We start from the raw sequence: 23,553 nt of genomic DNA, 5'->3' as shown, positions 1-23,553 counted from the left end.
CTCCCACTGCCCTCTTCCATTTTAGAACTGATGCATTATGCACCTGCACATCCTCCGCCTCTCACCGCCCTCGGCCATTTTAGGACTAATGCATTATGCACCTGCATGCCTCCCGCCTCTCGCCTCCCGCCCTTGGCCCACCATTTTAGGACTGATACATTATGCACCTACACGCCTCCCCCCTCCCGCTGCCCCCAAACTTCCTGCGCCTTTACAATAGCTCGGCAATTTTTAGTGTGCCCGCTACCTACACACATTACCCATCTACAGTCACTTGTGTGGGCATTGTTGCTGCTGCACCTGATAAGTACACACCCTTATGTTGATTTATATACTAGTGTACTTTATGCAGTCATTCACAGTACTTGCTTGGAAATGCTACTGTTCATTATGCGCCCTTCCGCTGGTAAAAAAAAATCAAACAATAAACACAACCACCACCCGGCGACGCAGCACCATATGGTACCTTATAAATTGCATCCAAGCCCCACATAATCTCGCCCACATAATCTCCATTGTCGAAATTTGCCTGAGTCCACTTGTTCAAGACTACGTAATGGATGACTTTCCATAGGCTCGAAATATATAGATTATAATATCATATCATAAATTTGACTACATTAGGAAGGTGTGCCATGATGCTGCTGTTCATTTGAGGTGAATTTGCAAACAAATATTTTTTGCCCCCCTCTTTCAAACCTTAATTCTATTTTGATCTGTAGGACCCCCCCCCTACAGACTTGAATATCCGCCTTTTGTCCATTTTAGGCCACTAATGCCAGCAATATTTGCTGATGTAATATGCATTGCTCAATGTGTGTGGCACCACTTGAGGTCACACAAAGGTGCGTCGTCAACATCTTGCCAACTTTGTTGACACATTTTTCTCCCTCATCTGTTTAGACTTTAATACCAAGTCCTTAGTATGAAACTATGACCTGACTACGCTGCATTGGCCTGTGCCTCCCATCCCATGCAATATCAGCCAGCGCCTAGCTCAACCAATCCCCACCCTCTGTCAATGAAAATTTACTTTCCATCCCTACATTTACAGCCAGCTCCCTCACAATTGCTACATATTGGGCTGGTGCACTTGTGTGGCATTGTTACTAGTGCAGGGCACTTGCATTTTGCAGTTTTTCAATGAAAAAACACACCCGGCCCTTCCTTCGGACGGCTCAACAAACTCAAGGACTATATGGGTTCAGCACATTTCCAGTCATAAGGTAAGTGTGTTCATACAGCAGTCCCTACAATGTCTGATATCCCTCCTTCCCAATCTATGTTCAACCCTGATAGCCCATTGAATCCTGAGTTGCATTATGATGGTGCAGGGAATGCGTATGCGCACGATCATGCGGGAATTTGGCAGTCCCATCCTGGGATCACTCAGGCCGTCACTTGATCACACTGGCCTGAAGATCGCGTGTCATATCAAGTAAGTCAATTCGTTGTTCTTTAAGCTTCGTGACATGGGCTCACCACCTTGCAGCAACCTGCCGCTACACCCTTGACGTATGGACTCACCACTCGTGCTGACTTCTCCCAATATGGTCACGCATCTGAACCACCAGCCATACCATCTGGCTCGCATCTTGTTCTGGGCGCTGCTCAGATTCCACTCCCCGACTCACCAGATAGAGAGCTTCATGACCCCGTGGCAATTGCCAAGGCTCAAGGATATGCACCTGCCATCAGTACTGCTGGTGCACGTCGCAAGACTGCAGCCAAAGCCAACAAAGGCAAGGGGAAAGAGAATACTGACCATGCTCCCAAGCACACATGCGCAGCTGAGGACAACAAAGATGACCCAAGGCCTGGGGCCAAATGCAGCTGGTCCAGTGGGTCTAACAATTACAGTGTGACTGACATCCAAGTCCTCCTGGACTTTGTCGAAGATGAGTGCCCTCTGGGCCAGAAAGGGTGGCAAGCGATCCATTTGAAGTACAGTGAGTGGGCAAGGAAGCACAAACGTCCTCCTCGCAAAGCCATGTCGCTTGAAACCAAGTTCAAACAAGTAAGTCTTACATTCAAGTATTTCTACCCACATCTCACATAACAACCTCAGTTGGTGAAAACCACGAAGTCCACTGGTGATGGCATCTGTCCCCCTGATGTAACTTGTGCCCATGAGATTGACATGCTCATCAATGAGCGTGCTGGTACACACGACCTCAATGACTCGATGCCAACAACAGTCATGATGACTTGCAAAATGTTACTCCCCCCATCGAGCATACGGCAGTCACTTGTGCCACGCCGCCGAGGTGCAGCTGCCTCAGAGTTGCTCACGCACATCAGTGGGACCTTTGACCCTGCCATCCAGGAAGCTTGGGACGAGCAACGTACCAACCGATCCATTGCAAACACACAGCTGCTTACCCAAGCGCAGCAGCTATGAGATGTGAATGCAGTCACAGAGCAGTTACGCACTCAACTGTATGACTTATGCAGCAAACTCTACAGTGTTGAACGTGAATGTGACCTTAGTCAACTTTGTGTCGAAATGATGCAGATGCACGGGTCTGCTCCCAACCCAGCTCCTTGCAATGCCCATCCCAACTCAGCTCCTCGCCATGCCTGTCATCAACACAAACCCAAACAGGCGAATTATACCTATTACCCCAACGGAGGCCAAAGTGTCATCTGGCACAGTGATACAGACACCCTCGCCAACATGTCTGATTGTTGTTCGAATTCTCCTCACTTTAGAGATGTTACCCCTATTGATTTTGGTACTTCTCCATCTCCTTGCTGTGCAGGACTGTCACACAGATCAGAGCCGTACCGCTGGGCAAGCAGACCACGTTCCCATGGTGGACATCCACGCAATACTGTGGTTTATCCAAGTCGTTCTCGCAGGGAAGGCATCCCAGAGCCTACAGACCCCAACAGTGGGGAGGATGCCTGTGAGCCACAGAGCACGGAAGTGTAGTCTCGAGCTGTTTACTAGTTACCCTTACCAAAAGCCTCATATCTCTTCCTTACTCTGATTGTCTTCTAACTCGCACTTCATTGAGAATTGAAAAATGACTGTTCAAACCTCATTTCTCTTCCTTACTCTGATTGTCTTCTAACCGAATCCAGCCTCTGCCACATCTCTTCTATCATGCTCAGAGGGTCCCACCTCCCATGCCAGTCTACTTTGTGGATCCCAAGTGACTGGCAGAGCTCACCATTAACTCCAGACCTATCGTTCAGACCTTATCGATGATTCCATGTGAGTATACAGCGAGCGTGACTGGCCAAACTCACCATTAACTCCAGACCTATCATTCAGACCTTATCAATGATTCCTCACGAGTATACAGTGAGCACAACTGGCGGAACTCACCATTAACTCCAGACCTATCATTCAGACCTTATCGATGATTGCTCAAGAGTATTCAAATTGATGCAGATGTACCTCTACTACAAGTACTCTAGTGCGACATGGAAACGACTAACCCAATCTTTCTGCCTTTGCTCAGAAAATAACATGTTCTCAAAGTCTTGCCAGATGGCGGCATCATCAGCTGTCTCCTGCCAATACTTAAGGTACACCGTGCAGATTTGGTTGATGCTGACTCAGATTGCATGCAGATTGTGCAATCGAACACAGATCTCAATGAGATCACCCCGCGAATCTTTGTTAGCAATTTCAAGCGGTACACGCAATCTCCCAAAACCACCTTGAAGACCACACATCCCCCATTGTTATGACCGACATCCAACAATAATGTTGAAGGTGAGTGCACAACCACTAGGACTCGGTCAGAGATGATAATGAGCAACAGGATAGATTGAGCATTGACGTCTAGGTCACTACAACAGTAGAAACGAAGAGGTTAAGTCTAAGGAGCTCTTACGCTAACTACCCTACTCTTATACATAACATTGAGTCGGAGATATCTGAGTACGAAAGAAATCAGCCAATGAGAAAAGAGTCGTACGATACTGCAGATGAGTAAGTATGACATCATGATATATAAGCAACTGAGTCAGACGGTTACTAAATAGAAACCCAAGATCCGACCAGTTCTTCTTTAGGAAGCGAGATTGTTCTAGCCCGTGGAGTAGGGGAGCCAATCGGAGAAGCAATGGGTGACCTATGACGTGAAGTCACGTGACCAGCTCGGTTACTGGAAGTAGCCAAAGGAAAACCGAGAAATGAAAAATGGTTCATATTTGGGATTCGTGACACCCATTCAGCAGTCTGCCAGTATGAGAGGAGCTCGTGATTGAATGCCATGCGTTCCTCAATTTCAGCAAGTGACCCTTGGACTTGTTGGCCTTGTTTGAGGGGCGCACAGATCCGGCCTTGGATGTCATTCGTCCCACGTGGGAAGGCTGTATCAGCCACAATGTAGTAACCTGGGGGAGTATGGTCTCAAAGGGAGGCATAAATTTGTTGCACGAGGCATGAGTCATGCCAGCTATCAGGGGCATTCATCCTGGCAGCAATAATAACCCCTGCGACTTATAGTTAATGAGTGAAGTGCGAATTCGGCATCAAACTCACCTTCAGCTGAGAATGCCAACACTGAGCTGATGAAATGCTCAGAGAGCCAACCGTTGAATGTTGCATTCTCAATGTTAACATCATCTGATGTTTGTACTGGTAATTTAAGACCATCTATGCTGCTGAACGCCCCTGCAAGTCTCCCATGACGTGCGACAACAAGCGCACTACAGCATTCGAATTCTGGGCCTTCAAGCCATCAAATTTTGGCATCTCACATGGTGCGGAGGGTGAGCAGGAGAAGGTTAAGGCCAAATTTAAGATAGTGGGTGACGGTGCTGGGGATGATAGCGAAAATTTGCTGGAGGCTGATAGCGTGCATAGTGGAGCTGAGATAATACAATACGAGTCCAAGTGCCCCTGCAGCATCGAGTGAGCACCATTCAATGTGTGTATTTCCATGCGCATTCACATCATCACGAAGGATGGGTGTCTCATACCAGAGTTGGGCAAAACCTGTGGTGAGCAGCAAGGTGAAGGTAGTTACATCAATACCCATGGTGGTAATAAATGCTCGATCGTTCTGGCTGTTGTATAACACCTGCCAAGGGGTGTTGATGCGAGGATTGGGGAGAAGCTGGGGTTGGCAAAGGTATGAATGATGGGGGTTCCACGCGTCAATGCGCTCTTGCCGTGATACCTCGATCCCACAAATGAGGGCTGCAGCTACTACCTAAGCTCCTTCATCGTCATGAAAAAGTTCTGCCTTGTTGTTGTTGAGAAGCTGGTACTGCATTGCAAGATTGTCCATTGAGGACTGGACTAAATCTAAAGAACTAAGTGTATGGGGGATTATCATCAGCAAAACCCTAAGTTAAGGTCCCCCCATATACAGCACTGTATGGCGCTGTGTGGCGCTGTGTGGCCTGTACAGCACTGTACATGGGGGGACTTCGCTACACATAGGGTTAGGGTTTTGCTGATGATCATTGCATAGATTAAATTGTTGACAAGATTGCAAATCGTAGCGGTGCGAGCGCCAATCCCCGACTCCGCAAGAAAACACAGACAAGATATGATTCGCAGATATTCATAACAACAATATAGTATAGGTCATTTATACAGTTCGAGTGGCAGAATCGAGCCCAAGACAAAAAAAGCCACCAAGAAAGACAATCGTGTGAACCTACTCGACCATAGTATACTCCAACTCATCCTCGTCAGGTACACCAGTAAAAGAACCTTTTTTAGTGGGCGACTGCCCCGTCGTCTCGTCCGCGGCCTTTCTTTTCCCCTTCCTATCCTTGAGCGAGTCCACAAAAACGGGCTGAGTGTACTTAGTGCAAGGCAGAAGTTGCATGTGTTGCAGCATGATCTGGTATATACAAGAACCATTGACATCGTGGGGGTTGGGGTTGTCTCTACGTGGTTTGATAGTCCACCTACAAGATGTCAGAATATCAAACCCTATTCAAAAGAACCAAGGACTTACAGTTTTAAGATGACCTCTAACTCAACAATCATACCCTCTTTGAGTTGTGAATGTGAACAGCAAGACCATTGCAAGTCTTCTGACGTGAGCAGCAGTTTATCGACGGACGCCCCTTCGAAGGTAGACCATGTATACAATCTGAAAGTACTTCGATAGTCAGTTTATGAAGCCTCTGAACTAAATGTGTAATCGGGAGAGCAGACCAACGGATTTTCGGCACGTCGACAGGATCAAAGACACAAACCTGTGGTGGCGGTGGTTGACACAGAGCCTCAAAAACATTTTTTCCATACATATCGCCGAAGTACCTTGCCAAACAAGGAATGAGTTGGCTACCTTCTGCAATGATTGGGGTACGGGAAAGTAATATTTGCAGTTGATCCTTACTCGAATGCATCACTCGTAGTCGGATGGCAGCAAAATGATGTAGCACCGCGCGCACGCAATCCTTTTTTGTTTTTCCTCACAGAACGGAGAGACGAGAAACACAATCAACCAAGACACCATCCAGAAGGACCGATAAATGTTGCTCTTGAATTTCCTCGCTGTAATAGAACCATGTCGGGTAGATGTCTAGCCTTGAAGGCAGGCACTTCTCGACAGAGAGGGCATCATGAGAGGAAAGCTTGCAAAAGACAACACAATGACAGTAACTTGCATCTGCAAATTCACCTGGTGTTGTAGTCAATGATTTTTGTTGGTGGCATATAGTGATACTAACACCGTCGTACGAAACACAACCATGAAAATTTGACCAGCGGCACTTCAAGCAACACAGAGGATGAGATTTAAGCGAAGACTTCAACCATGTACAAAAACATTCAGATGTTTCAAAAACGCAAGATTAGATCGTGGATAATAGAGTGCATCATAATAACGGGGATATTTGTTCACATCGTGGGGCTCATCGAAAGGAGGACATTGTCCTTCATCAAGGACTCGAGCCAAACGACAAGGCAACTTTGTAAGAAAAACCCTGAACACACATAAGCTATACTGCAATGAAACAAACGAATTATACTCACATGTGCCTGCCGCAGTGCGTGCTTTTTCCTAGTGTATCTGCAAGTATTTGGTGGAGAAAGAAAAAGGACAGCGCGATGCTTTCCCACAACATTGACCACCGAACTAAGCAAGCGCACATCTTCCCACACCCACATTTTCCCACACCCACAGGTCCGTTTGCAGAGAAATAGTCATTTCCTTGCGACAAAACCCTCTTCCACTAAAGTGGAGTCGGGGATTTATTTCAGGCTCCGAAATAATCTATTCCGGATTATTTAGCCTACGGAAAGTCATCCAATCTCTATGGTCGAAATTTGCCCAAGTCCAGTCTATAATTGAAGTCAGACATGCTAATACTAGAGCTTACATCAGCAAAACACTTTTTTTCCCACCACCAAAAAATGGCTGGCCACAGCTTGGTCCCTTCTGTACAGAGCTGTACAGAGCCCACAGAGGCAAAGTGATTTGCCGATGTACCCTAGTCTAGGGTTCAACTATACCATTCAAGCTCCGACCTTCAGCGAAATCCAAGCCGAGAACCTCTCACACGACATTTGCCAAATGTTGGGCAACATCTCGTTGCCAAACTGGCTCTTAGAATATCGATTCAAATAGTAGTACTGGCACTGCTGTCAACATCAGCCAGTATTGACATCCAGACAGCGGATTCGATCTGACATTAACTTTGCTTCGCAAGGAGATATTTTGTTCCACGTCAATTGCCAATAGACCTTGCTTCACAAGGTAAGTAAGTCATGATCGGACCGTCTGTATGAACTAAGTTCTCGAGATCTTAGGTGGCATTCTGCTGGCATCCCAGATATCGAAAGCGGATTTCAGGTGGATAGGTTCTTCCTACATTACCACGAAGAACAATATTCAGTACATAAAAGTGTGTTGTCTTCCTACTGTCCCCTTGAGATTTAATTGATCCCATTCACAAACAATGCGTTTATCCTTTGTCCTCGCAGGTATTGCTACTTTGACAGCGTCAATATCTGCAGCACCAGTACCTGCCAGCGACGCTGCCAGTGACCAATGTCCTTTGTTTTGCGATTATACTTCAGAGTGTTGCCTAGGGCAGACATGCGAATGGTTTGTGAGTATGAGTAGTTTGCGCGCTGGATTTAACCACATGACTCACCGGCGTGGTAGTTCGTCTATACTTTATGCAGCAGTACATGAGTGGGTGGCAATAAGTGGATGGCATGTTGCGACAGTGAACTACAGTGAGTCGTGTTTCTGCGTTCGCATCGGTGCAGTATAGTTGATGGCACGATGCGTAAATTACTAGTAGTTGAGTTGATCAACGTGCTTGCTTTTCGCTGCCGGTCGAGCAATGGAGATTTTGGAATAGAGAAAATCTCAAACACTTGAATACATAGAATATGACTACCCGTGGGTTGTCGGCAGTCTCACCCACCCGCAGGTATACCCAAACCCCCACTGCGGGTGTTTGAAGAGATGTGTGCTGTGTATACAAGACGTCATACCTTGAAACCTGCAGGCAACTCACAATCTCGTCGTTAATGGTATACATCTCGGGCGCCTCAGTTTCGTTACTTAACACGATGATCCTCGACGTTGTCAATATGTAGTCTAAGTGTTTCCTGGAAAACCCACGCAGAAATGACCCTCACGAACTGCGAGTTTCTAGATGACGTCCCAGGAGGAAGTTCCTTCCTTGTATATGAATCACTGAACAGCTGACCGCCACCTGCAAAGACAACGTGGGGGTCCACCTTCGTCTGGAATCCTGTAACGAGACCCATCTGACTGCCAGCCCATAATCCTTCCCCGTATTTTGCGGTAGCGTTGACTCCAGAGTCATCAGTGAACTCAGCTGCGAAGCTCTCTGTCAGTCCGCGGAGGATGGGGACGAGCAGAGGATGGGGTGAACTTAAGACGGGGCTTGTGGTTGGGGATTTGGGGCGAGCGGGATGGCGTCTCGGGAGGTGGTGGAATGAGCGAGAACTCGGTTGCGAGAGATGCGAATAGGGTTTGTTTGGGAGAGAGTGTGATGAGAAAGTTGGGTTTCTCTGAGGGGAGCCCCATGAGCAACTGCGTCTTGCAATTGCGAATGCTGCAAAAGGATTGTATCCAGTAATTACTCTGTACTTACATTTTGTTTCTGGTGCAAAAAGAATGACGTAGTCAAAGTTTGGCACGGGGCCGTACATAATCGGTGATTGCGAGACTGGCGTGCTTGGGAGCACGGAAACGTGAGCCCTCGTTCTACCAAGCGGGGGAGTCATCATATTATTCGTTCAAAAATGTTATTTGGGGACTTCTGGTCAATAGTTGACACGTTGTGTACGCTAATAAGGCATATTGCGGCAGGTCCAGCAATTTACCTGAGCCCGATTTGTGTTGAGTGATTTGTGATGGAGCCGCCGCACCGGGGATTTGTGTGAAGATCATGGTCGTTCCATGTAAGCGCTAAGCAACGACTTATAGGTTCCTATAACTCACCCACCACCGAGGTGGGTGACCGAGCAACGCCGTCAACAAGTCCATTTGTTCTTGTGTCGGTCGTGCTTGAAAGCTGGTGGGATCATTTGAACAAACGGAGATAACCACGGCCACGGAATCGTCCCCGTCTTCGTCGTTGCTAAATTCGTCTTCGTCTTCAATGGCGCTTGTATAGCCCTCATCTTCGTGTTCGTTTGCATCCTCTTCCTTTTCATCATACAATTCCTCATGCTTGGGCTCAGCCTGCGAGACCTGATCTTCCTTCTCGTCATTCTCCCACTGCGAGGCGTCGTGCCAATCCTGGAGATACTCCGGGACCTGGACCTCTTTTCCATCGTTCTCCCATTGCGAGTTGTGCAAATCCTGGGGATACTCCGGGATCTGGTCTTCCTTTTCATCAATATCCTCCTCCTTTTCGTCAAATAAATCTCGAGGCTCGGGCTCAGACTCCGGAATCTCATCCTCCTTTTCGTCAATCTCCCTCTCTGAGTCGTCATGCACAGACTCCAGAACCTGGTCCTCCTTTTCGTCTTGCTCAGGATCGCGCTCAAACACCAGGACCAAGACCTCCTTTTCGTCGTTCTCCCACTCCGAGTCGTCATGCACAAACTCCGGGACCTGGACCTCCTTCTCGTCGTTCATCCACTCTGAGTCGTCATTCAAGTCCTCAGGCTCGCGCTCAGACTCCGGGACTTGGTCCTCTTTTTCGTCATTCGCCCCCATCGAGTCGTCCTCCAGCCTGAGGACCGGGTCGACACAGCATTTGTAATCCAATTGACGGAGGCGAAACTCTTTCAGAAGCCAATTGCGAGTCAACGACACGCATGTGGCATCATAAAAATCGGTGGGATCGATGAATGTTTTGACCTCGTTCTCGAAGGTGAGAATGAAATTTTGGGTGATGCGATAACCGTAATGTTGAGCTTTGTTTTGTCTAGGGGGACACTGAATATCGATCTGAGGCGACTCCTCGGTGAACGAGGAAATCTATGGGGTTGAGGCGAGGTTCAATCAATATATGTAATACTGAAGAACAATAATTTAGTGACCTTGAGGCTTTGGGCTACTTGCTCGAGTGAAAGGGACATCGTACGTGGGGTGACTTGATAGGTGTTCTAACTACTCTCAACTAACTCGTCAAATATAAAAACACAATAGTCATCCACTGTGGTCTTTCAGACTTGTTCCCCTTTGTCCAGTGATCTTTGTCTCTTTGTCTCAATATTGTGGCGTTCGTGGTCAAGGCTAGATGGGGATCTGTGGAATATCGCTTCCTACGATGTGTTGGGAATGTCCATTTTCCTAGACCTCATAACCAGTAGCGCCTCTCCCAATGGGACTGAGAAATACATTTTAGGCTGACGCTTTTGTTGGTCGTCCTCATCACGGTTTGCAGTTCCACTCCTGGGATAACGGCATCGCTTGGTGATATCATGAGATATGGAAGCTCAATTCTGTACCTCGTCGTTTTCCTGTTCGGTATTCCGAGTATTCGACCTGTTCTGGTATATGTGCAGTGATATGTAGTTTGTTTATGCAGCCTATATACGCCTGTCCTCTCTCCTTCAATAACACTGTTCTCAGGCGCTTCAGCGCTTCATTCACCTGTGACTCAGTACACAGTGAGAATGAAGCCCTTACATACGCCGTCTTACGTCCGTTTGGAAGGAAGACCGTACCAGGGAGGGCGAGCACACCGCCCTCATATGCCTTGGGTCACCAGCGAGGAGCTGGGAAGGAGCATTAATATTGGAAGCGAATGTGGACAAGAACGTGGACACGCCGGAAAGTAGCGCCCTTAAAGAGAACAAATATTCTCCTTCGAGATATGCTCGAAATGACGACTCGCGAGTTCAATTGTGCCATGTCCTGTGTATTATAATGGAAGCACCAGTGCACGGTGCCGCACGACATGGTATAGGTATTCGCTTCTAGGTCTCGAAGCTGTCAAGCCTGCCAACTACTACTGTACCAGTAGCCACTCGGACAGATACTGAAGGAGCTCGTGGAGACTGCTGGTATGGGCGGGAGCGGTGTGTTCGTTGTGCTAGTGCATCGCGAGTCGCGACAGCACTGCGGCTAAAATAAAGGATATAATTACTTTAGCAAAGACAGAATAAAACGAGTAAGGCTAAGTACGTTACGACATGTCAACGTCTACTATGCATCGATGGCAGAAGGGTCTCCGTAGTATGCCGTGGGCATCACGACCGTCGACGACACGATCCTTGTCCAGTGTCCACTAGCACTAGCTGGTCCACAGTAATCTACAACCCTTCAAGTACTGTCCCCTTCAATACACCACTCTCCCAATCGTGGCCCGTGTTAGCCAGGATTCCTTCCGCGCATCTTCCCTTCTGGTTTCATCTCAAAAAGCAACAATCTGCAGGACTACCCTCCATATCCCTGAGCCTAGGCATAGCTCTTCCAAGCTTCCACCATGCCCAAGTGGTGAACCCAGTTCACCCACACGCAGAATCGCAAAACGGATTCCAACCGAAGTAAAGGTCTGTACTATTCCCGGTGCTCACTTCCGGCGCATGATGTTTAATACGTAATCTATCATTCAGCTGTAGTCCAGGAAAAACATCCAGTTTTTTTGTCATAAACCGCTCGAGGAGAGCATGCGATATGCCAGCGTGCACATTGTGACCGCCAATACAGACGGTGAGCTGTATGTCTGGGGGTACGTCCCCATCGTCGTGGCGAAATGGTGGGTGGAGCTGCGCTGCGCCGTCTCGACTCCCTGACTAGTTGTTTACCTTGGTCTCCCCAGTGGCCCCTATCTCAAAGAACATGATGGGACATTGCAAAGTAGGCGTATATGATGTGAACATCGATTTCAACACTTTGCATCTATCAGCTACAGAGGCAGAGGGGACGTTTCGTGTCAACGGTTCTCCTTAGCCCATGCGAGATCTACAAGCTGCTTTCGAGACACCCCCACAGGTGAGTACAGATGATTCATACTTGGCACTATTAATGTACTATTTTCCCCATCAGTACGGGAAATATTTGCACGGCAGGAAGGAACGCTTTACAACGCATGATGTCGCAAGCGTCTTTCTCAGATATTCAACTCAGATGCCTATCAGTGACATTCGGTGCTTTATGCTGTGCCTACTCATGCTTCACTCAGGAACCTGTAATACCACACGATATGTATCACGATGTGAGTATATGCTATTTTTGCTGTTGATAGAGGCTGACTTCCTGGCTTTCTCAATTAGTTCCGGGACATCTTGAGTAAGGAGTTTTGAAAGCTTGAAGCTCAAGCTAAAGTTAAATTGAGACATGCAGAAAAAAAGCCATTCAACCATGATGAAGCGATTGAAACGTACAAGCGCCTAATTCAACGTACAAACCAATGCCTTCTTCTCTACGTCTTGGATTTGTTATCAGTATTTGCACGAAAATCAGAAAAGAACCTTGAGACAGCCACAGGTACGCCAAGCCCCTCTGTATTGACTTCCCTTCCCGCACAGATCTGTTGAGAGGTGATCCGTCAGAGCACCGAGCCGGTTCCAGATAAATATATCTAACTGTTCCAGTTCTATGTACCTTAGCTGCCAGTGTCACTGGACGTCATCCACCCTAGTTACTGACCATTTTCTCTTTTCTATTAAGGATGGCTAGACGCTATACTCGCACCTCAGTCTTTCTACCATTGACTGAGGTGCGCATACCATTCATATTATACTATACATGATACTTACTAGCGGTCCTACAGACTCACGCTACCTTAGGTTAGTTTACACGAATAGAGTCTTTCTACCATTGACTGAGACTCACGCTACCTTAGTTCTCGCTCTTTAACAGGTTATGAGCCCTGACTAAAGGGTAGCGACATCTTCTCCTCGAAATCTCTCATTCTCTCGCCGATAACCACTCGGCTCTGACACTACCATGTCGTCTCCTGACTCCCTTCCCAAAACTGAACGATATCCGCATGAGAAGCTCACCCTCGACGGATCCAACTACTCTCAATGGGCCACTGGCTTTAAGATGTGGTCCGGCGGCATTGGACTATGGCCATATATCAACGGCGACGAGACGGAACCATCACCTCCAGCCACACTCACGGACGTGGATCAAAACATTATTCGCGCAGAGAAACACGACGAGCGAGTACGAGTCTACAAGCAACGCCGACTCCTCGCTCTCAGCGCTCTGTCCACGGCAATTGATGCGCAGGACTTCGTCCACCTCCGCAATATAGATGATCCGCACGTGGCGTGGATTGCTCTAGAGAAGAAGTACCTTCCCCAAAAAGCTATTCGATTCAATCAATACCTGGACCGCCTGTTCACCATTCCCAAGGCGCATGACAGTGCCTCCATCGCCCAAACCATGCAAACCCTTACCGTGCTGAAATCAGACCTTGCAGCTCTCTCTGTCACCACAGTCGCACCCTCCACCACCAGTGTCGTTACAACTGCGGCAAAGGACGAGTACAAGATCCCGGACGCAATCTTCGTGCATGTTCTATTGCGCACCCTACCTGACTATTACGACCCCCTTCGTCAAACCCTCGTCAACAGCGACACTTCGCTAGACTTCAGCGATGTTGTGAATCGCCTGAAGACTCAGGAATTGCACTGCGCTGGGACCAGTGGCAGTGACCACGTGGCCATGCTCTCTGGACACCGAGGAGGAAACTCCTCCAACCCCAAGACCAGCGATCGTGTCCCACCGAAAGGATTTGATGAGACGAAAGGGGATGGCTGGATAGTAGGATGGCGACCTAAATGCGGCCACTGTCAAAAGGCCGGTCATGTCTGGGTACAGTGCCGTGCACGGCTCTCCAAGGACGACAAGACTCCAAAGTCAGCACCTAGTCCTTCCTCCCCTGCTGCTACCACCGCTGACACGGTGTCCTCCCTGCCAGACCCAACTGACGAGTCTATCACACCACTTCCATTCGTCCTTACGCTAAAGGATCACTCAGCCAATATCTCATCAGCCCTTACTTTACCGGCTGGATCCTTCCATGTAGACTCTGCCTCAACGGCTCATATGGAGCCCGAAATATCACGCTTTTCTCACTATGTGAAACTGCGTGAACCTATCCGTGTGACGTTAGCTGATGAGCATGTGGTGTTAGCTCCAGGATGGGGTAAAGTAAAGCTTGTTCTCCGGTTTGGTGATTCATTGACGGAACACGAGCTCGAGTTCCTACATGTCCCCGATCTACGTTGCACACTCATTTCGGTCTCCACCCTCGCCTCTGCTCGTATATCCTTCACAACAACCTCCAAAGGGGGAACACTGCGCTCTAACGATGGCAATGGGCTGTACATCGCCCACGTGCACCAGAAAGGCGGATTATATCTGCTAGATGCGACATACCACATGGCTTATTCCACCCCTGCACGCGCGATGCTCACAAAGGCTACGCCTCCATCTCTCAATACGTGGCATCGTTGTCTTGGGCATGCTGGTTTTTCGACCATTATGAAGGCCATGGGACATGTCAGTGGAATGAACATCGACAAGACCACGCTGCATCATCACATCGACAGCGCCGACACGATACACTGTGTGTCCTGTGTTATGGGAAAACATAAACGACTTCCCTTTCCTGCCGTTGCACGCCGCGCTAAAGCGACAGCCGACCTCATTCACTCCGACGTCTGGGGACCAGTCAACATCACTTCCTCTACCGGTGACCACTATTTTGTGGTATTCACTGATGACTACACGAGGTACTCAGTGGTCTATCTAATGCGTGCCAAATCCGAAGTCTTTGATCGTTTCCGGCACTTTATGCCCTGGATAGAGACGCAATCTGGGGGGCGTGTCAGGCGGCTTTGCAGTGACAACGGAGGCGAGTACATGTCGAGGGAATTTCTGACCTACCTTGGGGAACATGGTATTGAGCACGAAACCACCATGCCCTGGACTCCCCAGCAAAATGGTGTCGTGGAACGTGGGCACCAAACCATTGTCACTCATGCACTCAGTTCACACCACCTGAGTGGCTTCCCGCGTTCGTTCTGGGGCTGGGCAATTCTGAACTCAGCCCACATCAAGAACATGCTCCCTTCCTCATCTCTTGCTGGTCGCACACCATTTGAGGTGTTCTATGGTCGCAAGCCGGACGTTGGCTACCTTCGCCCATTCGGTTGCCTTGCCTATGCGCACATACCAGAGGACACCCGCCGCAAGTACGACTTCGTCTCTCATCGCTGCTTCCTACTTGGCCATGTACGGAATGCAGGCTACACTCTCTGGGATCCCTCTACCAAACGTGTCGTGCGTTCCCGTCATGTCCACTTCGACGAACACGTGTTCTATGGGGATCCTGCTTCCTCACCCCTCGCTCCTCTCCTTCGTGACTCGACGGATCTCCCTGCTGTCACTTCATCGGTGGGAGGTGTCTCTCAATCAGTGGGAGCGCAGGCTGGTGAGCCACCTCTATCGACCCCTGCTGACTGCGTACCACAGGTGTCAGTGGGAGAGCATGACGACCCACCTGACCAGAACGATCTGCCAGTAACACCTGACCCAACTGAACAGGTAACACTGCCTATCCCACAGCAACCTCCAATACCTCCTCCCCCTGCACCTCCATTGGATATTCCGCCTCGTCGCAGCACTCGTTCACGCCAACCGGTACAAGCAGGCCATATCGCACCCTCTGGCACCAGCGCAACGGCCATACCAACACGACGAGTTCCTGTTGCCGAACGCTGGACATATGTACCAGAGTCCTCAGCCAGTCAGCACGACAACGACAGTACCGAATCCGCAATGCACACAGCTACCGAACCTCCCAGACCTACTGAACCTCCCAAACGCTCAAACATAGTCATACCCGAAACCATCAACAAAGCTCGGTCATTACCAGAGTGGCCTCAATGGTCAGACGCCTGCAAATCCGAGCTACAGTCAATGCAGGACCTCAAAACACACAAACTCATGCCACTCCCAGAAGGACGCAAAGCGATTGGTTCGAGATGGGTGTTCACGGTAAAGACTGACGAAGAAGGCAACATCACCCGTCACAAGGCACGCTTCGTCGCGCAGGGATACACGCAAGTTGAGGGGATTGACTATACAGAAATGTTCGCGGCCGTCGCCAAGTACGACACAGTTCGTATTCTCCTTGCCCTCGCGGCGAAATTCAACCTTGAACTGGACCAGATGGACGTACGTACCGCCTTCCTCAACGCTGACCTCAAGGAGGACATCTACCTCAAGCAACCGGCTGGTTTCGAAGACCCTGAACATCCGGACTGGGTGTGGAAGCTGGAGAAAGCGATTTATGGGTTGAAGCAGGCGGGGTATGAGTGGAACCAGACACTGGATGAGTACCTGCGGAAAGAGGGGTTCAGATTCGTAAGGAGCGAAGCTGATCACAGTCTGTATGTCCTCCACGAGGGAGACAAAGTCATATGGCTAGTCGTCTATGTCGACGACATGCTCGCAGCGTCGAACTCTCACGATTACCTGGACAAGTTCAAGACACACATCAGTAAAAAACCCTAAATGCCGTAGCCCGAGTGACAGCTATATAGCACTATGTAGGCACAGTAGCACTATGTAGTCACACCTTACACTACATTGTCCTATATAGTGTTATATAGTCTAAAGGCAAGCTATATGTGGCTATATAGTTACCACCCGTGCTACAGGTAGCTACAGGTAGCTACAGGAGCTACACGTCGTTGTATCTAATTACTTATAACACATGCGCAAAACATTTCGCCATCGATGAACTCGTTGAAATAAAAATCGTTCGCCACCTCGTATGCATTTCCGCTTCTCAACCTCAGATCTACTGTTGGTCCCATCTTCGGTATAAGGTGGCACGGCCGCACGATTTCATCAACGTGGATTACAGCGGCGTTGTGGCGAAGTTGTCGTGTTGAGCGCGAGACCTGTCGCATTCGAGAAACAGGGTCTGGTGGTTTGAAAGGAGTGAACCACTCGACGTAGGCGAGGGCTCTGGAATATGCGCCGAACTGGCGAGGTAGGGTGAAAATAGCGCGAACTTGGGCTACACGTACACCTGCAACAAGACGATTATCAAAATTGACCGCTGAGAAACCCGGAAAAAAAATACCTTCAAGAGTATGGAAGTTAGAAGAGCGAGGCCTGTCTGCTATCAAGGCCATGTCAAACCGGGCTGGGATACCAGGCTTCCGGCCTGACGGCAACATTTCTGGTGTTGCCCTGATCCGCCTTCGCTGTGGCACGTCGCTAACTCGTAAATCAGGTGGCGTCACGATCACCACTTGACGATAAAGATCGAATCGGTCTTGAAGTCCAGGGACTATGGTGTTGCGCGGGAGATTCTTGAGCAAGAAGGATCGGAGAGCAGGGAGGAACTCAGTAGCACCGTGTGCTGTTATGATGGTTCCAACGGATTGGTGAGGATGTGCGGGGGCTTTCGCAAGGACATGTGTTGCTTGAAGTGGTTCAGCGGCGGGAAGATTTGGTGTTTCTGACTCCGAGTCCGTGTCCGAATCTGCGTCGAAGTTGTATGGGTTTGAATGACATCCGGTGAGACCCGCAGGTGACTTGGAGCGAGGCTGTTGGGACAACCAATCCAGGTATGCGCTACGTAAAAATACGGCTTCTTGGCGTTGGAGCCACAAAGCCATTTGTTCTTCGTAGTCCCGTTTGTTGCTAGCACGGTATGAATCTTTTGCAAAATCAATGTGTAAGCGCTCTGGAAGTTCAGTATTAAAGCCGTCAGCTGCGCCAAACAACGTGATCGACTGGATGTAATGAGAGAGCTGGTGTAGTTTCGGAATGTTGAAATGCTCTCGAACAGCGAGCTCCTTGAGGATGTCTTTGTTAGTGTGAAATACAGTCAGGGCGGTTTGTAGGGCTTCGAGGGACTCAGTCGTCTGAACTTGAAGCTGGGCAAAATACGAGAAGTCGAGAATAGATCGTGCAACTACCAAAACACGACTGCAAGGCATGACATCAAAACATCATCTTAACGACTCGTTAAACACTCACCTAGGTACTGCTCCGCTCAATAAGCCAACAAATACTCTCTGCATCTCTTTGTGTTCACGTCCCGTCCACTGCTTCACACTCGATATCCCTTTCTTGAAGTGTCGAAGGCCGGGATAATTCGGGATCGCCTTGAAACGTGAGTCCATTTCATCCTCCCCAATGATATCGATGCACCACTTCACAAGGTGGTCTTTGAACACACCCTTGTGAAGTTGATGCAAAAGGTCGGGCGTGAACGCTAGAAAAATGTCCGCGTGAGGGAGATCAGCCCAAAATGGTTTGTAAACGGCACGTAAACCATTGGCCTCAAATTCCGGAGGATGCTGACCAATCTTGCGCCTGTGCAAAATATCTTTTGTTGACTCTGGATCACGCATTGCCGAGTTGAGTGCATCCCCTCGCTCATTTGCTGCTACAAGGCACTTCGGACATCGGTTCTCTTTGCAACAACTGACCAAGCACTGTTCCGGGAAATCGGCAACGTATGCTGCAAGAATTGGGTAGACACGACGAACCCACGAGTCCGCACACACCATTTCAACACCGTCATTTCCAGCACCGATGAGAGGTTCAAGCAGTAGAGCCATGCAATGGTGGAACAGCCTGTATCCAGCCAAGGAGCGTGCATCGGGGGTGAAACAGTCCAGTTTGCCTGCTGGTAAGTAACCAATCAGGACTGTTGCTCGTGCTGATGCTTGGCGCCGTTTTGCTTTAGTGATGTTTCCAATGGACATATACACCGGCCACGCCGATTTATCCCCTCGGAACTGCGACAAGGACGTTTTGTCTGAAGATAGAATGATTGGTGCTATCGTGGCACCTTCTGGCAAGGCTTTCTGTGTGCGAGGTCAGTCCGTTACTTTGTTGCTCTCTCTCAAATAGTCTTACCTGTTTATCGCCCCACCAGTCTGCTGTCCACATCTCGTCGATCACCCTATCTTGCCCTGCACGGTCTGCATATGCTTTGGCAGGTGAGTAGGCCATATCTTCTTTGAAGGCAGGGTTGCCAATGAGCTCTTTCACGCACTCTACAGGATCGCGGCACCACAACTCAACCTCCTCTTGCAACATCTCGCCGTTCTCATCCTCGCAGTTACCACGCACAGTCACCTTCTTACAACTCCATCCTGGCCCGTGTGGAAGTTCATCCACGCACTGCAAGAATGAGCAGTTGTTATGAAACGAAAGTTTCGTGCGGTTTTGTGTCTGGTTAGGGTATCAATATTGTAAGTTCAAATTTTGATTAACACTTTCAAACTTACAATGGGCAGTTTTAGGAATTCGTCGGTTCGCGTCTGACCGAGGTTCTTGACGAGCCACTGGGCCAGATCCCATTCTTCCCTGGTGAGTGATATTAGTAGATGCTATGCCAGCGCATTTGAGCACTTACGCATCCTCGAAAGGCGACCATGGATCCTCACCCTCTTCCTCTTGGTACGTTCTATATCTTTCAAAATTCGTCTCCCCCTCACGCAGTGCCCAGCCAGCATCCGACTGAGGTTCGAAATATCGCCCGTTATTGGGGAACAACATCCCATCCTCATCCTCGACTTCCTCAACTGTAGTCCGTCGAGTTTTGCGGAGCACTGGGTTATTGTCGGTATCTGGAGACGGGCGCGAGTGTACATGACCCGCCGGTGCTGCATCTTGATGGGCCCAGCCAGCATCCGACTGAGGTTCGAAATATCGCCCGTTATTGGGGAACAACATCCCATCCTCATCCTCGACTTCCTCAACTGTAGTCCGTCGAGTTTTGCGGAGCGCTGGGTTATTGTCGGTATCTGGAGACGGGCGCGAGTGTACATGACCCACCGGTGCTGCATCTTGATGGGGGAAGTCAACATCTGGTGCATCGTCTAAGTTCTCTGCCTCTACATCTTCGATCATTGATGCCCACTGCCGTCGACATTCAGGACGTCCTGCAACGTGTCTCTTGAGACCCTCGTGTGTAGTTGTTACCTTCCCACAGAATACACAGTGGGGCATGGCTTGTCTGGTGCGAGTGTCAAGTCGTATTGTACCGGCCCTAAGTGTCTTGACGGCACACAAAATGGAAAAAAACACTTGACCCTCAAGTGAGTCCGATTCAGCCCTGACCGAGTCCAATTCCGCCCTCGTGACCAACTACTGTCAGGGACGCAGTTCATACTCGAACGCCACCATTCCTTACGCCACATAATATGGAGTTTGACCCGAACATCCAGGAAAAAGGCGATCCACATGAGAGGTTTTGCCGTTCGCAGCATGAAAAAGGCGATCCACATGGTGCGCCGTTATTCCGAATGACACTTGACTAAAACTAACTGACTACTAAGACTACTAAGCTAGGGTAGTAATGCCATGAGCCGCCAGTAAGAGCTCCAAAAGTTGAACCTTGCGTGACTCTTTGCACCGCTTTTTCTCTGCATTCTAACGCACAGTTATCATCTCCCGCACCAAATTTTGGTGAGCAACAGGACCTTTCATGTGCTCTGAGAGCTGCGCTTTGCATGTCTCTTCGCAAAGCCTAATCTCTGCATCCCAGCGTTCTAATACAAGTGTTCGCAGGTAGGTCTGCGATGTTTTAATGGGCCCTGGGGTTTGGCGATATGGCGCCAATGGAAACTGAATCTCAAGAGCAGGCGGTACCTCCCTTGGAGTATGAGGTACCTCCCGTCCCGGAGCACGGACAACGTGAAAGGGACGACTTGGAGGAGGTAACAGGATGTTCGGCTTCACATCGTCTGATTCGTTCGATGGCATGAGCGCTGGGCTACAACATCGGTAAGTGTGAGGCGAGCATTCGACAAGCCAGCCACTTACTATTTATTCATCTTGGCTGTAGTATCGATCTCGCTGTAGTATCGATTGTATGTTGGAAAGGAAAGTCATCCCCGTCCCTCTTATTTATGCCATTATATTGACACCGCTTCGTCAGTTGAAAACTTTAACTTCGTGATCAACAAAACTCGATCAACAAAACTCAAAATTTGTTTGTTGATCCGACGCCACTGTAGGGTTTTTAAAGGCATGCATACCCCCTCCTTCTGTTGTCGTTATTTCTACTGACTACCGTCTATCATGGCCGCAAAAGCCCCCTCCAAAAAGGGAACTAAAACGGCACTTTTGAAGGCCCAGGAGGAAGTATGTGCAGAGATGGTGTCGACCGCAGGACGCACTGCAAGTGGTTGTCAACGTCGGCCAACCGAGAAAGAGACATATCGAAGTAAGTTATATCAAGCCCGACATGAATGCTCGCGCTCATTAAAATGTTTCTGCTTAACAGTTACAAAAGCTCGTCGAGGAGCAGACCGCCAAAAAGCCTTACAAACGAAGATGCAGAAGCGCGACTTAAAGGCACTGCGCACTACATACCAGACACATCCCGAGGAATTTGATAGCGAGCCTGCTGGGCTTCTTAGTGATGTTGACAGGGACGAAGACAGCATGGTCAGTGTCTTATTTGTCCATGCGCTCCATGTTACTCACAAGTACATAATAGTTTTCGGACCGCTGTGTACCTACAAGACTATCCAATCAACAGGCACTCACATTCAGTATGAGCGAGACCCCTCCAACTGTCTTGGCCCGAAAACCCACGAGTAAGATCCATACGAAGCCACAGAAAGGTACAATGTCTCTGCCAGTGTGTATCTTGGACTAACACACTTTTTCAGCGCCCTCACCTGTTGTGACTTCGGATGACGACAGTGACGGTGAGGGCAGCAGCGACAGCCATGATTCGAACAAGTTTGTCGATCGCATGGACGAGACTGAGAACGGGTCTGATTATGGCGTGGACAACACTGCCAATGATCATGATGAAGTGGCCAAAGCTTCTTCAACACCAGTTGTCGGCACCAAGCGCCAACTGGAGGACTCGGAGGTCCTCAATACTGACCCGAAGTTCAAGAAAGGTCCAAATGGAACACGCCAACGGTTAAAGGCTAGCGATTTTGACGACATCACTAAGGATTTGCTCACTACTGCCACATCTATCTACCGCTGTCTAGTTGTGACTCGCGCACCTTTTCCAGAGACACTGATCGTTGAGACGAAGTTAGCAAAGGATGCCTGGCGTGAGGCGTCTAACATGGCAGAGCTTACCATCCAACTTACCCCTTCTCTCGTCAAAATGGTACGTCTCATGTCCACGTCCTTGCCCTACTTGATTTAATGTTGCCATATAGATGACGAGGCGCACATCACATGTGCGCGGGGAGCTTAAAACAAAGATGCGCGTACTGACGGCCTCGTTCTTTGGGTTCCGTGCAAGCAGATCTATACTCGCCATCAAGGCAAACCGTGACCTGGCCGAGTCTCTCAAGGAAGGATCACGTTTTGTTTTCAAGGTGCGTGTTTAAATTCAATTTCACGATTTTTAGTCAACATCTGACTGGCGGAGTAAAAGGACTGGGAAATGAAATGTGGCATATACAAGACCGAATTAATCCAGTCGGCGGTCAACGATATGTGGTTTACAAACCGAAGCGACGAGGGTATAGTATATGCTAAATACTTTGATCCTTTACCCGTTCAAACCATTGCACTTATACTCACAGCGGTGAGTGTATTCAGTGATTCTGATGTTCATACTGCAACTGAGGTCTGACAGATTGAATGCTGCATCGATGAGTGGATGACTGGTGTAAAGGAGGACATCAAATTTTCGTCGGTGGCTTACTCCCCGGTCTACCTTATCCATCTCAAATCCCTGCGGCGGTTCGAGGAGCGGACTGCTGCTTACAAACTGCTCGGTAAAATTGGTGTCAATCTTCTCGACATCGCTCGGTATGTTTCTGATTACTTATGTCGTTCATCATCCAAACTGACTTTCATAAAAAGGATGCACGCTGGTGTGGATCCACTTATGGCAGCAGTGACTATTGATAGCTTTACCGATGATGTTTTCGATGATGCGATTCGAGAGTACAAAGACGAGGCTCGAGAAGCACAAGAAGGGGGTGGTGACTCGGATTGAGGCGGCTTTCGAGAGTACGAAGACGAGGCTCGAGAAGCACAAAGGGGGTGGTGATTGAGGCGGCTGTATCTCGAGGATTGTATGCATGCTCACGCACTATAGCACCTTAATTGATTCGATTTTGTTGATAACCGGTTAGCGGTGCGATTGGTATTGCGGGAGCTACAGTACTAGTAGCAGTGTGTAGCTACCTGTAGCTCGAACGAGCAA

General features: G+C 48.9%; 7 protein-coding genes across 7 annotated transcripts; 3 read left to right on the top strand and 4 right to left on the bottom strand.

The window, feature by feature from the left end:
• Positions 1–1,255: 1,255 nt before the first annotated feature.
• EDB91DRAFT_1252923 (uncharacterized protein) lies at positions 1,256–2,401 on the top strand (the record flags this gene model as incomplete). The annotated part of the gene is made up of 3 exons (XM_041323579.1): positions 1,256–1,396; positions 1,493–2,017; positions 2,069–2,401. The coding sequence occupies 3 exons, from the start codon at positions 1,256–1,258 to the stop codon at positions 2,399–2,401; spliced, it is 999 nt and encodes a 332-aa protein (XP_041172807.1).
• Positions 2,402–4,369: 1,968 nt separating this feature from the next.
• On the bottom strand, positions 4,370–5,000 carry EDB91DRAFT_1252921 (uncharacterized protein; the record flags this gene model as incomplete). Its single annotated transcript, XM_041323578.1, has 3 exons — positions 4,370–4,452; positions 4,502–4,668; positions 4,720–5,000. 3 exons carry the CDS (start codon positions 4,998–5,000, stop codon positions 4,370–4,372), a joined length of 531 nt encoding a protein of 176 aa, XP_041172806.1.
• A 627-nt stretch (positions 5,001–5,627) lies between these two features.
• On the bottom strand, positions 5,628–6,330 carry EDB91DRAFT_1085649 (uncharacterized protein; the record flags this gene model as incomplete). Its single annotated transcript, XM_041315919.1, has 3 exons — positions 5,628–5,883; positions 5,934–6,080; positions 6,137–6,330. The coding sequence occupies 3 exons, from the start codon at positions 6,328–6,330 to the stop codon at positions 5,628–5,630; spliced, it is 597 nt and encodes a 198-aa protein (XP_041172805.1).
• Positions 6,331–8,399: 2,069 nt separating this feature from the next.
• Positions 8,400–8,956, bottom strand: EDB91DRAFT_1158949 (uncharacterized protein). Its single transcript, XM_041319721.1, has one exon. It carries the CDS (start codon positions 8,708–8,710, stop codon positions 8,498–8,500), a length of 213 nt encoding a protein of 70 aa, XP_041172804.1. The 5' UTR covers positions 8,711–8,956; the 3' UTR covers positions 8,400–8,497.
• A 3,236-nt stretch (positions 8,957–12,192) lies between these two features.
• On the top strand, positions 12,193–13,268 carry EDB91DRAFT_804393 (uncharacterized protein). The gene is made up of 6 exons (XM_041328450.1): positions 12,193–12,359; positions 12,414–12,582; positions 12,641–12,656; positions 12,703–12,854; positions 12,920–13,086; positions 13,197–13,268. Exons 1-5 carry the CDS (start codon positions 12,321–12,323, stop codon positions 12,940–12,942), a joined length of 399 nt encoding a protein of 132 aa, XP_041172803.1. The 5' UTR covers positions 12,193–12,320; the 3' UTR covers positions 12,943–13,086; positions 13,197–13,268.
• A 3,818-nt stretch (positions 13,269–17,086) lies between these two features.
• Positions 17,087–19,916, bottom strand: EDB91DRAFT_1059845 (uncharacterized protein; the record flags this gene model as incomplete). The annotated part of the gene is made up of 6 exons (XM_041314286.1): positions 17,087–17,424; positions 17,479–18,332; positions 18,384–19,219; positions 19,272–19,589; positions 19,646–19,724; positions 19,774–19,916. The coding sequence occupies 6 exons, from the start codon at positions 19,914–19,916 to the stop codon at positions 17,087–17,089; spliced, it is 2,568 nt and encodes an 855-aa protein (XP_041172802.1).
• Positions 19,917–22,067: 2,151 nt separating this feature from the next.
• EDB91DRAFT_1158942 (uncharacterized protein) lies at positions 22,068–23,465 on the top strand. Its single transcript, XM_041319720.1, has 5 exons — positions 22,068–22,500; positions 22,553–22,714; positions 22,774–22,926; positions 22,978–23,153; positions 23,208–23,465. Exons 1-5 carry the CDS (start codon positions 22,126–22,128, stop codon positions 23,341–23,343), a joined length of 1,002 nt encoding a protein of 333 aa, XP_041172801.1. The 5' UTR covers positions 22,068–22,125; the 3' UTR covers positions 23,344–23,465.
• Positions 23,466–23,553: the final 88 nt, after the last annotated feature.

This window comes from Suillus paluster, assembly GCF_016628075.1.
Source record: "Suillus paluster strain FC165 chromosome Unknown EDB91scaffold_75, whole genome shotgun sequence".
Taxonomy (NCBI): Eukaryota; Fungi; Basidiomycota; class Agaricomycetes; order Boletales; family Suillaceae; genus Suillus; species Suillus paluster.
The sequence above is the reverse complement of the archived record's forward strand: the minus strand, read 5'-3'. Positions and strand labels throughout refer to the sequence as shown.